The sequence below is a fragment of the Trypanosoma cruzi genome, genomic scaffold (genome assembly GCF_000209065.1).
Source record: "Trypanosoma cruzi strain CL Brener 1047053516921 genomic scaffold, whole genome shotgun sequence".
Classification (NCBI taxonomy): domain Eukaryota; phylum Euglenozoa; class Kinetoplastea; order Trypanosomatida; family Trypanosomatidae; genus Trypanosoma; species Trypanosoma cruzi.
The window spans coordinates 11741-31730 of NW_001849557.1; the positions used below are offsets into that span (position 1 = coordinate 11741).

Consider the following 19990-nt stretch of genomic DNA (forward strand, 5'->3'; position numbering starts at 1 on the left):
CGGAGACGGGCATAAGGACGTTGCATCCAACAAAACCTTCAGAGGCACCCGGTGGGCCAACGACGACCATCACTGCGGGATGTGTGGCCCTTCCGCCGCTCACCTCAAATTGCACTTCTACGCCTCCTCGAGCAGCAGCAGCAGCATAAATAAACCGGTCCACTAGGGGCCGTCACCAGCCATTGCAGGAAGACCACTGTGCCCCAGTGCTATAAAACCCGAATTGCATTGACGGGCCACTTCGGAAAACCCTGTCGCATCCTCCCCCATTATGCGGAAACACATCCGTCGTGCATGTGTCCACCGCGGCCAAATGAATCCGGTCCAAATACCATCCAAATCAAATTCCCCTTTCCCCAAGCCATTCCTTCATTCCATACGCCCTGACCCTCATCCGCACGTGCTCACTCACACAAACCGCCATAGACAGATGGTGGCCGCCCAACGCTCCAGCAAAACATGCCCAGCACGCACGCGCATAACAAATGACATGCGCAAACGCACGGCACAACGGCGGAGAAGCGCACATCGAAAGGATGCAGCCCTCCACAGCCGTCACAGACCACCGCGCGCATCACATCCGCAGGAAGAGTGACTCGCGGTGAGCACTCCCTCTCCTCCCTTCCCTTCATGCCCACGGAGGGAGCAGCAGCCACCCGCAGCCGCCAGCACACGCTACAAAAGAAGCATCAAAATCCAGTGCAATGTGCATTTTGTGCGTGCATGTGGTTGTGTGTGCCTGCAGACACACGAGGCAAAGAAGTAAAAACAGGAGCGGAGCATGTGAAGGGGCGCACAAACAAAACTGTACAGCAGAGGTGCATGGCAGAAATAAGGGGAAAAAGACTGCTCAAGCCCATGATATTGCACTGCAGACAAAGCAGCGGCAATTCATAAAAAATTTTATTAAAATTTTAAAAAAATTCATCTTCACCCTTCCGCACCTCACACTTTGAAAAAAAGAGAAAAAAAAGAAAAAAAAGAAAAAAAAAAAAGGTCGTCCTCTATTACAGCTACACCCAAATAAAAAAAAAAGAAAAAAAAACCACACAAAAAGGTGCACCTAACTACCATGCTGCTCGAGAAATTGTCTGCATATATTTTCCAAAAATAAAATTAAATATCTAAATGCCTTTCAACCGTCTGACCCTCCATTTGTCCGCACAACGTTTATATTTCATGGGGTCATCTGCGTGTTGCTACTCCCCTCAGCCCTTTCATCGGCGTGCGAGTGCGGCCCGCAGAGCACAGTCGCTCTTGTGTGCGGGGACTGAGAGAAGCACGCAGACATGACGGGAGTCGCGTCTCTCCATCGGGAGAGTGAGCGCAGCAAAAGAAGAAAAATCATCACGGGGAAAAGAAATGCTGACGGCACTGCCAGCGCGTGAAATGAACACGCAAAGCAAAACAAAAAATCTTAAAAACACGGCGGCAGGGTGTGGCTGTGTGTGTGTGGCGCTGCGGGTGTCTGCCCGCCCTGGCCGCAAAAAAGAAAACAAAACAAGAGGGAAAGAAATGTGTGCTCCGCCCCACCGGCACTCGTCGCACGCCCACACGTCACGGCCCCTCAGCGCGCCGTTCGTCGCGGCCCCTCCTCATGCGTGCAGCAGGCGAGGCGCACAGGGCCGTCGTCGTGAGCGTGTCGGTGGGTGTGCGAGTGGAGCAGTTGGGCGGGAAACACATGGCACCCCTCACAGGAAGAGTGCAGCAACAAACAATAAACAAAAGCAAAAAAAAAAATCCATAGTGATTGCCCCGAGGCAACAAGCAAGATAAGAAAACAATTTAAAAAAAGAAAAGAAATTGTTCTCTGCGTAGTAAAATTTATTCCTAGCGGTGTGTGTGTGTGTGTTGGTGAAGGGGAGGGCGCAAGTGTCCCACGCGGCAGCCAATCACTCCTCAAAGAGCCACAGTGCCCCACAGCCCCAGCAGAAGAAGCAGCAACAACACCCGAGACACACACACATGCACGGTGCTGTCACGGTTTAGACCCATGGACAGCAGCTCCGCAATTTCCCCGGTGAAGGTGTCGTTGTCCGAGTGTCGTGCCGCGCCTTTTGTTAAGGGGGTCCCTTCGCCTCCAGGCGTGGTGTTTGTATTCTCCGGTTTGGTGTCGACCGTCTGTGGCACCTCCTTGCCGTCTTCAAAATAAAATTCGCTTCCTTCAGTCCGAGAGACGTCGTCGGTGTCCTCCGCGGATGTCGGTTCGGCGTCAGTCCTTGAAGGAGTGAGGCTGCTGTCTGAGCCCATTGTTCTCTCGGAATTTCCGTCCCCCGCCTCGAGGCTGAGGCTTTGCTCCGCGCCGGTGGTTCCGGTTCCAGTGGACCGCACGTCGTCGCCTTCAGTGGCAGGCTCAGTGCTTTGTTGCACTTGGTGCTCACTGTCAACTGTTTCGGTGGCCGTATCCATATCCGATGTTGCACCCACTGAAGACGTTGATCCGCCACTCCTGTCATCCGCTTCTTCCTCCTCCTCTGGTATTTCTTCATCATAACTTCCAGAGTACATTTCAACATCGGTAACCTCCGTTAATTCCGCTGACTGTAGGTCTTGTGGCTGCACCTCCGAATCCCGTTGCATCGAATTATTGTCTTCATTCAGCGTGGCTTGCTGGGCCGTTTCGCCTTTGGAAAGCTGGGCATTGTCATCTGAACGAGAATTCTCTTCGCTCTCCGCTGCGGTGGCAGGTTCGGAAACAGATGATCCCCCGGCAAACGTTGAAAGGAGCGCTGCAAGCACTGGATTATGGAAGCTGTTTTCCCCCTGTTTATCAGTATCACCCTCTGTCAATTCCCCATGGCTGGCGGCGCTTTCTTTAATGTTTGACTCGGGAGCAACTGAGATTTCTGTGCCGGTCACCTGTCCTGTGGGCTGTTCCTCAGCACCCAGTGATGGAATAGTGACTTTGCTGGCTTTGAGTTCATCCAGATCATTTCCCCACAGTTCCTCGTTGTACAACATGACGTTGGTCACCGTCACATGGCCGCCCGTTGCACTTTCGTCCTTACTGTCCCCACCGATGTAGAAGTGTGAAATCCTGTGCGAGTTGAACAGACTCTTTTTATATCTCTTGTTGTGGATTTTCTTTTTATCTACAATGGCAGTCCATTCTTCATAATCCATTTGCAGTACCACCTGATACGTCTCGTTTGGTTCCCATTTAACAATATTATCAACACGCTTCGAAGTAGCACGATTCCCCGGTATGGCCAACCACTTCTTTTCGTGGGTGTACGACAGACCAAAGAGCACTGTGCTTTTGGTGTCATTCATCCTCACGCCAATCAAAGGAATGGGTCTGCTGCCTTCCTTCGGCACCTCGTGGATGGACACCGTCGCCACAAGAGTGAACTTGTTGTTCGCAAAGTAGTAAGGCACAGTCTGCCCCATGTCGCCAACAGGCCACACCGCCCCTGCTCCAGACCCTTTGAAAGTCAATCCATTGGGAACCCTTCTCACTCCATTCGTCACTGTTGCATTCACGCCGAGGTACTCGTCTCTCCATGTGTTCTCAGAGAAGTTACCGGACAAAAAGCCAACAAGCCCTTTGGTGGGAACACGACCATTGCACATATCTTTTTTTGCCTCCGATTCATCCCCGGCAGGAAAACTGCATGATTGCAAGGCGCCGTCCAAATCCTTCCATGTCTTCACCACTTCCTTTATCCGCTCCAGTTTCTCGGTCAGACGCACAGCAACAAGATTGTATGCTCCGTCATTCTTCTTTTTCTCGTACACTGAGATCAACTCCTTATTATTATCTTTCATCAACAGCGAGCTGGCGGCGGCGTCATCATCTCCACGGGATACCGGCCCAACATCATACACACGTGCATTGTCCGTCACCCAAAGATGGAGCCGACCATTTCCACCTTCATTTTCCTCCTTCGGATACACCGGCGCGGTGATGAGCATCACCTCCTTTTCCTCAATGATTGCGGTGGTGGATCCACTCTGGACGCCGTACCCCTTTCGATTACGTGAGTTGCCCCACACGCGGTTAATTGGCTCACCCAACGTATACCAATCCACCCCACTCCCAGTGGACATGTAAACGTCATAGTAGCCTCCAGCACAATGAGCCATCATGAAGAGTCTTTCGTCGTCTTTTCCTTCTTCCCACTTCACCAGGGTTGGATCCCTGCAGCCCTTACCAGTCACATAGGATGAAAGCTCCCATTTGTTCCTTTGCTTGGGGAGACGCATAGACAGCAAAACGCTGGTTCCATCCTTGTCTTTGGCCTGCATGGGAAACACAAGCGTGCCGTCACGCATCACAGCACCCGATCCTCCACCACCCAAAAACTCGGTCAAGGAACCAGAATACCCTATGGCTTGAGGGTTCACCAAATAGGTCTCATTCCACAAAAGTTTCTTGTTGTTTCCACCATCCACCGTGACAGTTCCCTTCACGAGTAAAAGGCCCCGCTCATTCGTACCTTCAACCTGCGGCTTCTTATGGCTGTAGTTTCCCAGGAGCAAGTAAACACTGCCCCCAAGCACAAGCGTCGTTGGTCGCAACACTTCCGTTGTCCCAAAATTATTCTCGGCAGTGTCCACAAGTTGCATGCAAAACAAACTTATATCCGACGTCGAAATATCCATTGAGTCACCCCTTATATCCAGGTGCTTTGACACAATCCCAGCACAGCTGCCGGCTCCATTCCTTTCCCCGCACTGCGCTTCAGCAACGGCAAATACATCATCACCCACTTTAACAAGGCCAGGAACACGGAGCGAGGTGATTTTGCTTCCGGCCTCCTTAAACTCCTTCCAATTACCAAATGATACCGACGGCGTCCCTGTAAAAGGATCAACAGCGGCCCCTGCCTGCTCAGCGTGTGCACCTCCAATGCCGCAGCATATCATCACGACGAGGAGAAGCAGCGCCGTGGAATTAAACACATGCCGGGACATTTTTGACCTCTGCTGCTCACTCTCTCTTCCTTCCCTCCTCCTCCCGCTGGATCCGGTCACACGGCGACGGTTGTGTGTGCGGGGTGCCTTCACTGCAGCAGCAATTGAGAGTATATAAATATGTGTGTGTGTTTGTGCTGTTGTTCCTTTCAGTGCCTTCGAATTTCACAGTAGCGAGTAGCGCTTGTTTTCCTAGCGTGTGTATGTGTTCAAGAAGTGGAGAGTACAGCAGCAACAGCGGCAATACACCAGACACGTCAGTGGGGAGCAGAGCAGAGCACCCACGCAGAGAGCGGGACTCAAGAGACAATCCGGAAGGGGCGGCACGGAGAATCATCGCCCACAGAAAAGAGCAGCAAAACGGCAAGTCACGGCGGAAGCCAACACATACATGGACGCGGAATTTCATCATTCGGCGACGCCATTCAAAGTCCTGCCGAAACAGTCTGCAGGTGATAAAGTGATCAGTCACACGCTCCCGGTGCACCGCCGCAGCAAGGACGCGGACAAAAACGGAATTATGTGCACAAGCGTGGACCGCACCAATTCACAGCACAGTCACACGACTCTCGCTCTCTCGGTGCATCCCACGTCCCGCCTCAAAAGTCCGCGGCAAGCACCAATCAACAAAATAATGAGGCGGGAAAAACAACTTCCCTGCAGGCCATTCAGGGCTCCACAGCAACACCACCAACAGGAGCGTGCATCCCTCTGCTTGCAGCAGTGCAGGCCTCTTTGCTCCTGGCCTCTCGGGGCGTTGAACGCCTCCCCGACCATCTCGCGCTCACAAAGCAAGCCGCACGCAGATGTCATTCATTTTCTCCGCAAATGGTGTTGCCGCTCTGAATTATGTGCAAATAATCCACAACTCATCACCCAAAGTTTCTTTCCATTGCCACAAAAGAAAAAGACAAAAATGCTTTAAAAAGTCAACATAAATACCACTTCGCCCTGGTCACTGCGCATTGCCCCGCACAGAATCGTTGTTACTTGCCCCTCGGCTCCCCTCTCATTCCATTCCTGCCTGCCAGGACGTACATCACAGTCGCAATCCCTCCCAAGAAAGACTTTGTCACATGCTGGCACGGGCCACATTCTTCCCTTTGCATCCCGGTCTCCCGCCCACAGGAGGGCAAACAGGGAGATTGTGTGCATGTGCGTGTGGATGGCCATGTGCAAAACTCATCAAGATTCAAAGAAATACGGCACACAGGGCAACCCCGCCCACAGATTGGGAGTTCACTCAAACACCGCAGCAGGAACAGCAAACGCCCTCCTGTTGCTTTTCTGAGAGGCCGATTCATTACCATCACGCCGCCTCAACAGCGTGTACAGGCGAGCGGAGGAGATGACTGCTCAATCGCACCTCGTGTCGGAGGCGCCCACAACGTCTCACTGCGGCCAATTGCCGTCAGCAACAAGCCGCACAACAGAACGCAACACAATTCACACACTCGCCAATAAAATAAAAATAAAAATGCATCTCGCTGCCACAAAACAGCCATCACAATCTGTTTCATGGCAGACACCAAATGCCAAGGGATTAACTAAAAAAAACAAACACGCGGATGGTCTCCCACAATACATTCCAACAAAGAATAGTCTCTCAACCCTGAAAATAAACACCGTAGATTCACAAAAGCCGCCTCATCGCGCCAAAAATCGTGCGATGCCCCTCCTCGCAATGCTCTGCTGTCCGCAGACACCGCCTTCTGTGGTGTTCAAGCAAAAGCAAAAAATAAACATTCACAAACCAACAGCAAGAGAAGCCTCCACACGCAACGTGTGCACCACCGTGGAGCATCGCTTCTCTCCCCGCAAGTAAAAGAGGCGCCGTCACACCGTCTGCAAGGATCGCCACAAACACGCCAAATTGCGAAGTACGCAACACGCTCCGCCGTGACCATCGCTTTCCCGATAAGGTAGCCCACTCCCGTCCACCGTGTCTGCCAAGCAGGACACACCAGGCCTGCCGCTGCAACGCAAAAGAGATTCGGAAATACGCAACGGATCCCGTCGCAGTCGTTGGCTCAGCCGCCGTGTTGAGGTTTGGGATGGGCGGATGGAGGAATAAAAACAAAACGGGCAAATATCCCCGCAGAATCCCGCATTCCACGCAGTCCCAATGGCCAGAGGGTCCTCTAGGGACGCCTGAGAGACGCATCCGCCACACTCACACGCACCATCATTCACGGCACCCCAATCGAGTCCAGCGAACCTCGCGAAGCACACGGCGCGCCTCAGTGGCGTGACGAGCAGCCTTCTCGGAGAAAAGGACGCGTGGCGATGGTTCCCCTCCCCGCTTCACTTTTCTTTTTTTTCTCCTCCTGTTTTTGGTGGCATGTCACGGAAGGGGAGCGTACTTCATGTCCCCGAGCCCTTCTCTCGATGCACGCACAAAAACAGAGAGGGAATGATAAACGAATGAGTCAGGCGGCACGGAGAAATAAATGTGCGGGAGACAAACAAACCAACAGAATAAACAAAGAGCCCGACAGATATGCACGCAGCATATTCAGCGGAAACGGGTGTCGCCTTCAGTGAGTAACTTAGTAGCCAATTGCGGTGACGATCGCCCACGGTAAGAAGCAGCGTTGTGCTCATAATATTTTTGACTTGTTTTCTGCTTCCCTCCCCTTTTATTTCTCCCTCATTCATCATCTTTATTTTTACTGCTTGCTGCCGCCCTCTCCCACCTTCAGCAACACGGCCAAGTTTGGACGCTGCGCCCTCCCCCTGTCATGTCAAATATATGCTTGCGCTCTTTAAAACCCATGGCGTACTCGCTTAAATATCATTTGTGTAAATATAAAAAAAAAAAAACTTTTAATAATTAAAGTGAAAAATAAAATAAAATAATAATAATAATAAATGCGACTGGCGCCAGTTCATCTTCCCTTCGTCGTGAAAGGGTACAAAAGGCTCCTGTCGTACTCAACCTTTGGGACTCCTTGCTCCTCATCATGCCCGTAGGCCCGAATGCGCTGTATGCGTGCCTCATCCTTCACCCAAACGTCTGCAGGGACCATGCCGTCATATGGCCCCTTGTACCCGCCACTGCACGCCCGTGGACGGTTCCACTTCATCATGGCATATGCATCGTTCGCACTCAAAGACCTGACGCGACGGTACCAGAGAGCGTCCGGTAGCTCCACTTTATTAGAGAGACGAATACTCGAGCTGCCGCGATGCACAAATTTGCCGTAGAAGACATTTCGCTCCTGAAATCCAAGCAAACGGAGGCGTAAGCTGTAGTCGACATCCTCCACGCAAGCTGGGTAGAAGTTCTCGTCAAAATATCCCACCGTGCTGATCGCCAGGCGTGTCAACATAACAGATGTAAAACAACTGCTTTTGTAATACGCGCAGAAGTGCCCGTAATACTTCGAAAACATCTTTTCACGCTCCTTCACAGAAGCATAACGGATGCGGTCAGGCGGCAGCGCAGAAGTCGACAATCGGTTATCCTTCACCGTGGAGCGCAGCACCCTCAAGCCCCGTCGCAAAACTGGACTGTACTCGCTCGGCTTATTCGCCACTTCCGCCGCCAACTCATCCATGCAAGCGGCATCATGCCTCGTCATTTCATGCACATCGCGTAGAAGGTTGGGAAGAAGATCGGGTGAAAACTTTACGTCGCTGTTTGTCACAAAAGCAAAAGGCACTTCCTCGCGCGGCAGCGAGAGTGCAATTCGGAGCCCAATGCTCACGGCAGCGCTGTACCCGATGTTTTCCGGATGACTACTCAAAACCAGGCGTCCGGACCACCCATAGACCCTCTCGAGTTCCTGCAGGCAAAACGACAGCATCGCCTCCCGCCCGTTCTGCACCAAAACCAACAGCCGGATTGGCACATTGATGTTGCACATCATCCTCCGAAAGTCCATCAGATCGAGCATCAGCGGGACCACCATCAACGGGATAACTTCCGTCCCGTTATTTCCCCCCAGCCACCGTGTCGTTGGATCCACCAGAAGCCTTTCCCCGACGCAGTGGATATATTCCGCCCTGGTCGGGCCAACACCAAAACCATACGCGGGATCGTCACGAAGTATGAAGTCCACTCCAAAAAAAAAACATCAACATGGACAACAAATTTAATGTTAGAAGAAAGATAAAGCATCCTTTCCAAAAAAGGCTTTTGGCTTCGGTTTTTAAAATGCGCGTGTAACTCCGCGCATATCCCGTTGGAGGCAAAGCCAAGGAAGCATCTCCTGAAAGAAAACAAAAGAAGTATAAAAGAAAAATGTGCCCAATGATGGTTCTGTGTGAATTTGAACAAAAAAAAAAAGACTCCTTCCAGCGCAATGGTCATGCACCTCCATTTGGTGAGTGAAGTGGAGGCACGGAGCACGCAGGAGTCTCAACATGACCAGAAATAAAATAAGCAACAAAAGTAAAAAATGGCTAAGAATGAAAACAAAAGAAAAAAAAGAGACCAATGGCACAGTAACAAATGCAGTTCTCGCCGCAGCATGCAAGGCTCTCATACATCCCGTAAAAAAAAAAAAAAGGATGGCGAAACACAACAGTCCAGGGTGTCATTTGTAATAGCACATGATTCCACAAAGAATAAAAGTGTTCGTTGAGAAGCCCAAAACGTAATGAATTTTGGAGGGCACCCAAATCGCGGACCAACAAGCCTGCGGCACTCACCACATATCCCACGCTGCTCAATCCCCATTCCCCTCATGTAAACTCCCCCCCCAAAAAAGCACAGTCACCAGACATCCTACATGCCCAAAAACAACAAACATATTTTAAACCGTCCTATCGACACCCGCAAATAAGAAAATAAACTTCAGTTCAGCATAAAGACGTCGCAGGCACAAAAATAAAAAATAACTATTCTTCAATATAGGAAATTGTTATAGCTCAGGGCAACAAACATCCAGACATTCTGAAAACGCAATTCAGGATTTCAAGTCACACCTTGTGCCCAGTATTTCCCCAATCACCTACCCCATCACCACCGCAAAAAACAACCGCAAGAAACAGTACCTCAATCAGCACCTTGTCGTAATAGCCAAATTTTCTTTCTTTATTTGCCTATTGGGCGCAAACAACAAAAAGCAGCACCACCATAGGGGTCTCCATCCGTTTGAACCTTTTTCTTTTCCTGTAATAAAACCCAGCCGCAGAGTTAGACATGAAAAACAATTTAAAAAATGTAAAGAATTAATCAATACAAAAAATTTGGCAGGCGCTCGCAAGGGCATTTCTATAGAAAAGAATCCTTTCACAGGAAATATATAAGTACACATAGAAAGATAGATCGATAAATAAATTAGAATAATCTTCGGAGCAGCTGGCCGGATCATGAGTTTATCAATAATAGAAACCAAACCGGATAGGAATAAGAAAGGAATAAATGGAATAAGAGTGGATTCAGCACATTCCCAACGTTTAACACCTAGTAAGTGTATATATATTATACCATACGTTAGCCTCAATTGTGGCCCTGCTCACTCCATTCCGATTGAATATTTATTTATTTATTACTAGGTGGCAGACCTCGGGGTCCTGCAGCCACAAGACACCGCCGCTCCCCTTCGCAAGTTCCACCCCTTCGCTAAGTCCTGAAGTGCAAAAACACACGACCGTGTGATACGCCGTCTGCGGGGTTGTCCGCTGGCCGTACGTGGGCGAAGGATGCCCGTATTCCGCGAGAGCCTAAAAACTCATATATCCGTCACGGCCCCCACGTCATGGCGTGTGATTTTCAGCTGCCTTTATTCGCCGCTCCTTGCAGCGAAGTATTGTCCACCCAAATGTCCATGGTGGATGGCAAGATGGCAGAAAGGGCCGATAAGGCTAAGCGTACCGCGCGTGCCTCGGCCCGCATGATAAGAAAAGAGTTCCTCTCCCACTTTCCTCCGGCAATTTTAACACCGCAGGAGTCTGGAGAATAAAAACGGCTCCCCATCCATGGAGCGATGCGTCCTTGATGATGGCGGCCGATGCTTTTTCGGTGGACTTGATGATTCGCCTACGATTATCCTCATTGATGTGTCGCAATCCCTCGCCCAAACCAACCGCTGACGGCGGAATTTTCGTCGGGGATGTCTCCTGCACAATCCCCGGTTATGTGCGAATAATCGCCGTCGCACTGCGTTGATTAAAAAGAAGCAGTCGCATAAACGCGTGCAAAAAGTGGTGGCCGCATATAAAAGCGTGACGCCATAGCCTCCATTTCCGCGATGGTTGAAGAATTTAGCGCCGGCATGGCGCATACAGACCAGACAAACTTGTCACTCAGGGATACCGCCTGGAGTGAGTGATCAAACTGCACCCCCAGAAAGGTGTACTGCGTGGAGCCCGATTCGCGGCCCTCCCCCATCGTGGTGCGACAGCCGTCCGCGTTACGAAGCACTTGGGCTTCCCACAATGTCGCATCGCTTTTCGACCCTGCAATGCGTATATTACCGATCCAAACGACGATACGCACCAATGGAGGTGCGTCCCAGAGGCGGTGAACCACCGTCGTCACCCCCGCAATTGCCGAAGTAATAATGATCTGGAGAATTTCTGGGCTGGCCTTGTATCCCATTGGGAGCCGTGTCAGCTCCACCAGCGTGCCGTCTCCACGCGGCATCAAAAGAGATGTCGAGTCTCCCGCGGTAAAGAGACTTGAAAAAAGGATGCCTTTAAGTCCAGGCAGGAAGCGGCCTCGGCCATCGCAGGTGGCAAATAATGGGAAATGTGTAAATGAGGAGCGTTAGCCTCATAAGGATCGTCTCTGTTCCTGTCGCGTGGCCACGCAATCCATCGTCGTCGAAAACCGGCGGTTTTCTCCTCCACAACCGAAAAGAGTATTGTCCATCCGCCTTTTATTGTGGACGAAGCGTCCTCGATTATTCCCGCCTTTCGTAACAATCGCGCGTCAGCGGTTGGAATCCTCCGTGAGCCTTCGCGCGCTTTACCGGAGGAGGATTGAGAGAAATGGGACCGCCCGACGAGTCCCCAAGCTTGCATGAGCCTCTCCAAGGTAGCCGGGTTCAACCGGCTCTTGATCCACTTTAGATTCAATACGGGTACGTTGACTTGCTGTAGCGGGATAGCGTGTTCATCTTGTGGAGTGGCCAGACGCGTCCTTGGCTCGTGTCTCGTTATTGTAGCAGCATGATTGTGATTAAAATATCATGAAAAACGCTCCTCTGCTCTCAACCAGGGTTCCTGCCCTTCCGCAGTTCCTTTCTTCACACCAATGCTACCAGCGACGACACCTGGGTCAGCATTGTGGTGTACTTCCCCAAATATCGAACTGTGTTCTGGGGAAGGTCGAACGGGTCGACGTGCTTCGCCAACTGCGAGATCACGTGTGGGTCCAAATTGTATGTCTCCACGATTTGAGCAGCGTGCCTCAACGCACCGCGTTTTATGGAATGCGCCGATGCATTTCAAGAAGCCAGAGCTCGTTCGACTTTGGCAGTCGTCAGATTCGTGAGCTTTTCGTTTTCTTGAAGTGTCCCGCATAGCTTTATGATGTCGAACGCGTCCTGCTCTCGCAATCCTCAAGAACCGCGAGGCGCGGTGGGGATCCGCCCTCGCCGTCTTCGGCGCCACGGACCAATCCAAAATTATGGTCCCGTCCGGCTCCAGTGTGAAATTTTTGGGGGTTAAGGCCGCAATCCCGGACCAACGACTCGCAGTCATCCACGCAAGTCGTAAGATAACGCGTTCCTTCCAATCGGTCTGGCTATGGATAACTTGATTCATCCCTTCCGTTGTCGATGAGCGCACCTGCTTTGTTCCCAATCACGCCGCAATTTTTTGTAACCCTAGAATCATCATGTCCAGCGGGGTTCGATCCATTTCCAACATAGACCGCAACATCCCGGCGTGCTGCCGTCGGGTCGATGGCGCCACATCGATTGCCATCAAAAAAGGCCGCGCGGCTCTTCTCGTTGGTTGTCTGTTCGTGCGTGCGGCAAAAGGTTGTAAATTGCCCCGCTAGGGACATTCTCTGCTACCACGTTGACGGCGCCCACATCTCTCGAGCGACCTCGTTGGCTTTCCTCATATAACTGGCCCAAAGCGGGGATGCCGGTGTTTCGTCGTACCACAGTCGAGCGTCGTTGGCGGGTAAGCTCCATTGCCCTTCTCGATGATTGCGTCGGGCAATTTGAAAGATCGGGTGGAGCATCGGCGGTGCGGTGCGACTTCTGTGCGGAATAGTGGGAGGTGGTGGATTGGATGGGGCTGCCGTCGTCCGCTTTCATAAGAAGCAGCAAGCAGCCCCTCGCCGTTTCTTGACGGCCGTCCGCGCTGCGAGTAACTTCCTCCGGTTGCGTCTCGGGCGTTGCTTTTAGATGTTTATGGACACGTAACATGACATAACTGAAATCGCAACGATATTTGCGTCCCTCGTCGTTCCAAGGGAATCTGGATTGCCTTCGCAAAGGTGTCAGCCTCATGAACGGCGGTGTAACGTCGGGCGCAAATGTTGAAGACCGGGATGCCGGGGTCGGATGCCATCATGAGCTGCATCCGGAATGCCCGCAGTAGGATCCTTTCCAAATTCATGAAACGATCGGTGGGATCCCGCTCCGCTTACAGCGCGCCGATCCACGCAACCAAACTGTCAAATAAAAGTTGAGCCTGGTCGTCCGCCCTTTTCCAATAATTGTATGCGCCCCGGAGGTCCAAAAAGTCACCGGAAACGCCCTCATCCCATATACGCGGGGCCCAAGTGGTGACGTCAAAGGCGCGGAACATTCGTCTCTCTTCTTCTGCAGAGGAATTATCGTCCAAAGAGAAGTGCTGGAGGGCAAAGGCATCGAGGGATAGAAATGTGGTCACCCAAAATTGCCCTGAGACGTCTGGAGGAATTACCTGCCGTCCCTCTCTCGCGCCAGAGTTCGTCGGGCCGTGCGTGACGGCGCGCCCACAGCCATCAAGCGATGCTTTTAATGTGGTTTTTTGGTAACGCCATATTCGGCCTTATTTTGACGCGCGACAGGTCCATTTGCCAAACCTCTCCGAGTGGCGGGGGCTTCTTCCCTGGCCGCCGTCTACGCCTCCCACGCTGCCTGCTGCGCCTCTTTAGCATTAATGCGTGCCTCTCGATCCTTTAGTTGGGCGCGGGTCGCCTCCAACTGCTGTTCGCGTCCGGCGAGCGCGCACTCTCGTTCTGCAAGAAGGCTGCCGGCGACCGCAATGTTAGCTTCGCGCACCGATGGGTTGTTATGCGCCTCTTCCACCTGCGAATGAAGCTGAACGCTTCGATTCTGCACGTCCACGGCGGCGTGGGCGTATTTCGTGCTCAAGCGCTCCCCTTCAGCAATGATGAGCCCTTGCCACGCGCCCCAACTCCCGGGCTGCGCCCATGATGGGCAAGATCAATTGATTCTCAAAATTTGGTACTTGAAACGTCCGGAGATTCGCAATATGTCCTGTAAAGCTCGAATCCTCCCAGGGCTTGGTGACATTTCCCAAAATCAGGCATAAGCCTGTCGATGATGCGGCCACAATTAACGTCTCATCCGACATCTCGGTTCCATTAATGAACGTTGTCTGCACCTCGGTTTCGCCACGTTGGCGTACAAGGTCCCAGAGACGGGCGCCAATACCACACCACTCGGAGGCCGTGTAAGTAACCAATGCCGTTTCCTTAAACCAAACTGGCTGTGTCTGTAAGCCTAAAAAAATAAAAAAGTATCCGGCCGCTATCGGTTCCCTGCTCCTTTAAGGTCATGGCCTTCCCAAAATTCATACGATAGGAAAAGTCTCATAAAGAAGAGCATTAGTTTTATCAGGATACATATACATCAATTAAGTTCTCCAGGTCTCCCGCAATCATTCTCTTCAGAAGCTCCTAAAAAAAGAAATGTAGTAACACCGTAACACCACCAGCCACAATGATTCTCTCATACCGGGGCAATTCTCCAAATATGCCTCGTATACACACACACAACTAACATACTATATAGAAACCACCCAATGTTTCTCACCAGAAAAAAAAACGTCCCTTTCCCTTCCTAACTTTCTTCTGTCATTGTTATGTTCGATAGCGTTGGAGATTTTTGGCATTTTTATGCAGTACTGCCGCCTGGGGCTGGTGCACCCGCACCGTATGCACACACACACACACATGTATCCAAAAACAAATAAGTCACCAAATACTTTTTACCAATAATCGAAACTGCCCCCTTCCCTCCCTAATTTGCTTTCCTATTTCGGTGGTTCTTCCACACTGCGGTGAGCGTCTTATCCTCTAAAGTCTTAGGATTATATTGACACTTGGCACTGGCGCGCCTTCTCCTTCCGGAACCACGCAATTTTTTGGTTTTCCTTCTCGCTCACATTATCGGAATTTACAACATCACATCTCCGCCAGCCAGTCATTCATCGGCGTGCCGTCTGCGTGCTGCACATAAATAATATCCCACGACATGTCCCGAGACAATTCCTCCCAACCATTAAAATATGCCGCCAGACACTCAGCGAACTGCCCCACAGTGCTGGTTATCGTGTGGTGCCCACCCGCCGTAGTCATCCGCAGCCCAACCAGCGTCCTCGGATTTAACTCCATGAAGAAAAAGGCGTCCAACAACGGAAATTTCTCAACCTCCGGTATGTGCAGCACCCGGTGGTTTATACAAGTCTTCTTGTCAACGTGTTCCGCCGACGGCAAAAAATAGTGGCTGGTGGGGCCCTCCTGCGAGTACACCTCCGGCGCACAGAGGCGTTACTGACGTCGTGATGGTGGCCTCAGCTCCTTCAGTGTACAAATTACTTCAGTCATGAAAGTCCCATTCAAAAATGCAAACACGGTGCTCTTCCCAAAAAATTGCGTGCATGAGATGATCACCAATCCTCGATTCAAATAAGTTAAACTCAGCCTGCGTCATTAACTGTGCCAACATGCACAGTGGTTCACTTGCGAGGTGGGCAGTCATCGGTGCATTGAAAGGCGACTCGCCATTGCGCTCTCCTCGTACTCGGACAATCCTCGCAAGATATTCGAGCGCCTTATTAACCTCTCACATTTTTGGAAGTTCCAAAAACAAAGTAACGCTCGATTCCCCAAAAGGGCGTCCAAGCCACAAAGCTGTGGCAACCGTCGATCCGTGCGTTACAATTCCCTTCATCAAAGATGTAGCGAAGAATCGGTCCCACTTTATCCATGCGACCCCTCAACTCTCGCCAGTATTCCGCTTGCTGCTGCACGGGTTGATTGCGCTTCTTCCAAACGCACATTGCCTTCACATCGCTCCCATCAGGGCAATTCATTATGATTCGTACGGCTCTCTTTTCACTCGCCCAGTGTATGTAACTTGTTTTCTCTAGTGTGGCCACCACAATCATGACCCATTCTCCGGGAGGCAAACAAGGAGGCAGAATACCAAACCTGCCTCCCAATTCGTAGATAATATACCCCTTCATCCCGCGCCAAGACAGGTCCTTCACAAGTTTGATCATATGTTCTCATCGATGTGTTTTTTCACCGCCTTGATGGTCTTTTCAGACACTTACGCCTTAACTCCACCAACAAAGCTCACAACCATTTGGAGTTTCTCCGCATCGTAGTGCAGCAGCTGGTAGAGAAGGTACGAGCCGGCAGCCATCGAATTCCCAATCCCGGGCGTCCCAATCAAGGCGTGCGGAATTGGCATAAAGCGCTCCTCAGGAAGACTGTTGAACCACTCGGTGAGATCGCCCTTGACGATCTGCCACACTCGCTCCACCTCACAGTTCACATGGCAGTCACGAGTGGATTTACTCATCCTCCTTCCATTTCCACGAGCACGGCCATGCCTTGTCCGAGGTGAGCACCATCAGCCTGGGACGCGGTGCACCGGATTGCTGCACACCGTCATCCTTTTCGAGAGTCACGCCAACTGCCTTGTACGTCCATGGCTGCGGTGGTTCCCCCTCCCTCACCTCCATTCCCGTCCCCTCGCCGCCAGGGACTTCCACAACATGATGCCGCCTCGCATTGTACACAGACTCGCAGTGTCCCTCCAGGTATATCGGTGCACTCGTCGTCGTTGGGCCCCTCGCTTCCTCGGCAGCTGCATCCAAAAACCTTTTGTTGGTTTCATGAACACTTGCCGTTACCTCCGCAGCAGCCACTAACCACCTCAGTAAATTGTCCATGCAATGCTCTTAAAGCTTGTTTACATCGTCTTCCATATCCATTTCATCCCTTACAGTCCTCTCCATCATCGCATAACGATCGGATGCCTGCATTTCGCCCAATACTCCCCGCATCGCAAATATACTTCTCGGGGTCCTTAAAAACCCCTCCCGCAAGACATCCCGATTGGCGTCCACAAAGCCCCTGCCATCAAATCTCCTATTAAGAAGCTCATTCAGCTTTCTGTCCATGACACGAACTTTTCTTTCAAACAGTACATCTTCAATCTTACTTACAAGGGTGGATTTTTTTTCGCTGCTCCGAGTATCCGTCTGGCATTTCAAGAGCCGAATCAAGTTCTTGCATTGCCCGGAAATTGATCGTATCCTTCCTCTCATAGTCCCTCCATTGATGAAGAGAGAACACACCCTCGTGAAGAAGTTCGTACACCTGGTAGTCTGTCAAATTAAGAATTCCTTCAAGAAGCTGCTGGTCATTTACGTAAGCATCAAGTCTCCGAATAAACATCTCCCCCGTCGCATTGTAGTCTTTCATCAACGGTTGCCATGGAGCCAATACAATTCCAAAAAAAAATATTAAGCTTCAAGCTGGTGATGAGAGTATCTCCGTCTAGCATTAGATCTTCCACCAGACTGTCAAGAGTCCACGGCGGTCACTCTTTACTCCCCACCAAATGTCGAGCTTTAGCGTCGGAGCCAACACAGGTGCCGCTGGCTCCAAAGGACACTCGCGGCTGTTTCCTCCCGCAGTCCCAATGGCGTTGGGCGTGGCACTCGCACGGGGGGACGGTCGGTGCGCCATGCAGCCGCACTGCAACGCCTGTCGGTGAAACAGTCAAGGCCCAGCGCCCCCGCAGCCACGCGAGGCGTGCAACCGGCCACAACACCGCCACATTATAGCCTTTTTATATTTTATTTTATTCACGTTGTCTGTCTGTTTGCCCCATCACCGACACAAAAAATAAGTGCACACCTTCACAAAAGGGAAGGAACAAAGAGAAAAGGAGGCACGATCCCACCGTCCCGCCGCGGGTCAACACTCTCCTCCACCCACCGCCATTGCAGCACAGGGGACCGCAGTCACATCGCAGAGTCAGCACCACAATGTGCACCGCACCATCGTGCACTGAGCAATGGGCGAGACGCAGCCATGCATCGCCCCGCTCCATTTTCCCACCCCTCAGGTTTTGCGTGCCCGCAAAAAGTGGCAAACAGAACCAGCGTGCACACAAACCCAATCAACACCCTCACTCGCCGAAGCACATTATTCGCATGGAGTGAAAACATTTGGGGACACACCAGCAGTGGCAGAAGGCATGGAATTTCCCTGCCAGCCCTGCAAAGAGACACAACAACTCTGCGGAGTCAAAGTGGCAGCCCCTCGGTGTTGCCCGCAGTTCACATGGCTGGACAAATTCCACGCACGCATGGTTCCGGACTCCTCGCTGCTTGAGTGCACATCAACTGAACAAGTAAAAAAAATACGTGCGCGCAAGATGGCATTTAAATGCGTGAAAACGTCGGACTTTTTTGTTCGATGGTGTTGACGAGCGATCCCACACAATCCAATCAAAGTGACACGCCGGACAGTGTGGCGTCAGCCAATAATAAATAAAAATACTTGCGCCAATGCAAAAAAAGAGCAAAAATTGGATTTGCAACCCAAATTCGGGGGCGACAGTGGCATGAGAGTGTGTATGTGTGCAGGACCTTTCGTGGGACGGTGCTCCCCAATCCCGCCGTGCCCTGGCACAAAAGGGCGACAAAAAAAGGGGAGCACACTCTCCAGAAAAGGAGTGACGGTTGGGCAGTCAACCCCCGTTTCGTCTCACACGGCATCCACATATGTGCACTCCACCTCAAATACGTACCTCCCTGGACGCCGCATGCATGACGTGTGGTTTCGTCACGCGCAATGTGTTTTTCCTCCCGCAAGCAACAAAAAAAAAGAATGGCCATGGCGCAGCTCCACTCAGGGGAGGCAAATCGGGGCAAGCACGGGTGGGAACCAGAGATCATACAATAATAAAAAGGTAATAACTCCTCCAAGTCACAGAATCGTGCAATGTTGATCCCTCTTCTTCCACATTGAAGCCACCACGACAGAACAAATGCAACAGGCACATGTGCAACACAATATCTTTCTCTGTCCCGCGTTCCATCTTAATTCCCATGACTGCCACGGCGGTGGTGCCTGCGTTACATCTGAGATGACTCCAAAATATCAGGCAGCATGCTGCGGAGAGTGGATGCTTGACGAACGTGCCCGCGTTAGCGTCTAACAGGAAATGACGTCAAGTATAAAAAGACATCCGCGGCTCAAGCTACCCGAGTGTGGCCGTAGTAAGGCAAACACTTAAACACGTGTGCAGCAACGTAAAAAAAAGATGGGAGGAAGAAAAATAAAATAATCCACAGAAATACATCAATAAATACATACCCACATATAAAGTAATAAGTCATTCCGCATAATTCTTCGTTCTTTCTCTTGTTGCTCTTTCTACACAACATCAGAAGTGTAAAAAGTGACAAGCATGTCCTCCAACACAGTCATCGTGGAACAGGAGAAAGAGTCACTGCAGGCACCCGCACAAAAAACAGGAACAAACCAACAAAAACCAACAATCAATCACGCGGTCGGGGCGGAGTCCGATTGGTGGCTGCGCAGCCGCACAGCCGTGGCCCCCACGCCCTCCCTCATGTCAGCCAGCAACGCACACTCACAACCTCCAGGAGGTGACGCGTCGCAGAAGGGCTTCATCGATTGTTTTCCCTAACGTTTTCCTGAATGCATCCTATGGCCCGCACACCAGCCACCGCCGTCAAGCACGTCCTCATTACTGAGTACAGATATGAAATAAAGAGAGCAACAGCCCCCATACTCGGTGCGGCAGCGAGGGGCGTAAAACACACGCACACACACCCGTTACGCATCCACCCCCAGACCAGCGTGATAGCTCGATAATCCGTT

General features: G+C 51.3%; 2 protein-coding genes and 1 pseudogene across 2 annotated transcripts, besides 9 other annotated features; all 3 read right to left on the reverse strand.

The window, feature by feature from the left end:
- Positions 1-4835: a sequence feature (areas merged during assembly that could not be assigned to a particular haplotype. This can correspond to areas where the two haplotypes were merged or to regions with more than two copies in the genome that were merged during assembly.).
- Positions 894-925: a sequence feature (AT_rich).
- Positions 956-995: a microsatellite.
- On the reverse strand, positions 1900-4917 carry Tc00.1047053510847.10 (trans-sialidase, putative; the record flags this gene model as incomplete). Its single annotated transcript, XM_807863.1, has 1 exon — positions 1900-4917. The coding sequence occupies one exon, from the start codon at positions 4915-4917 to the stop codon at positions 1900-1902; it is 3018 nt and encodes a 1005-aa protein (XP_812956.1).
- Positions 4836-5593: a sequence feature (heterozygous, non-Esmeraldo-like haplotype).
- Positions 5594-19990: part of a sequence feature (areas not merged during assembly with more than two copies in the genome that could not be assigned to a particular haplotype) that runs on past the window's edge.
- Positions 7721-7789: a sequence feature (A-rich).
- On the reverse strand, positions 7806-8831 carry Tc00.1047053510847.20 (beta galactofuranosyl glycosyltransferase, putative; the record flags this gene model as incomplete). Its single annotated transcript, XM_807864.1, has 1 exon — positions 7806-8831. One exon carries the CDS (start codon positions 8829-8831, stop codon positions 7806-7808), a length of 1026 nt encoding a protein of 341 aa, XP_812957.1.
- Positions 10209-10463: a mobile genetic element.
- Positions 10209-14736: a mobile genetic element.
- Positions 14563-14736: a mobile genetic element.
- Tc00.1047053510847.40 lies at positions 15241-17397 on the reverse strand (annotated as a pseudogene).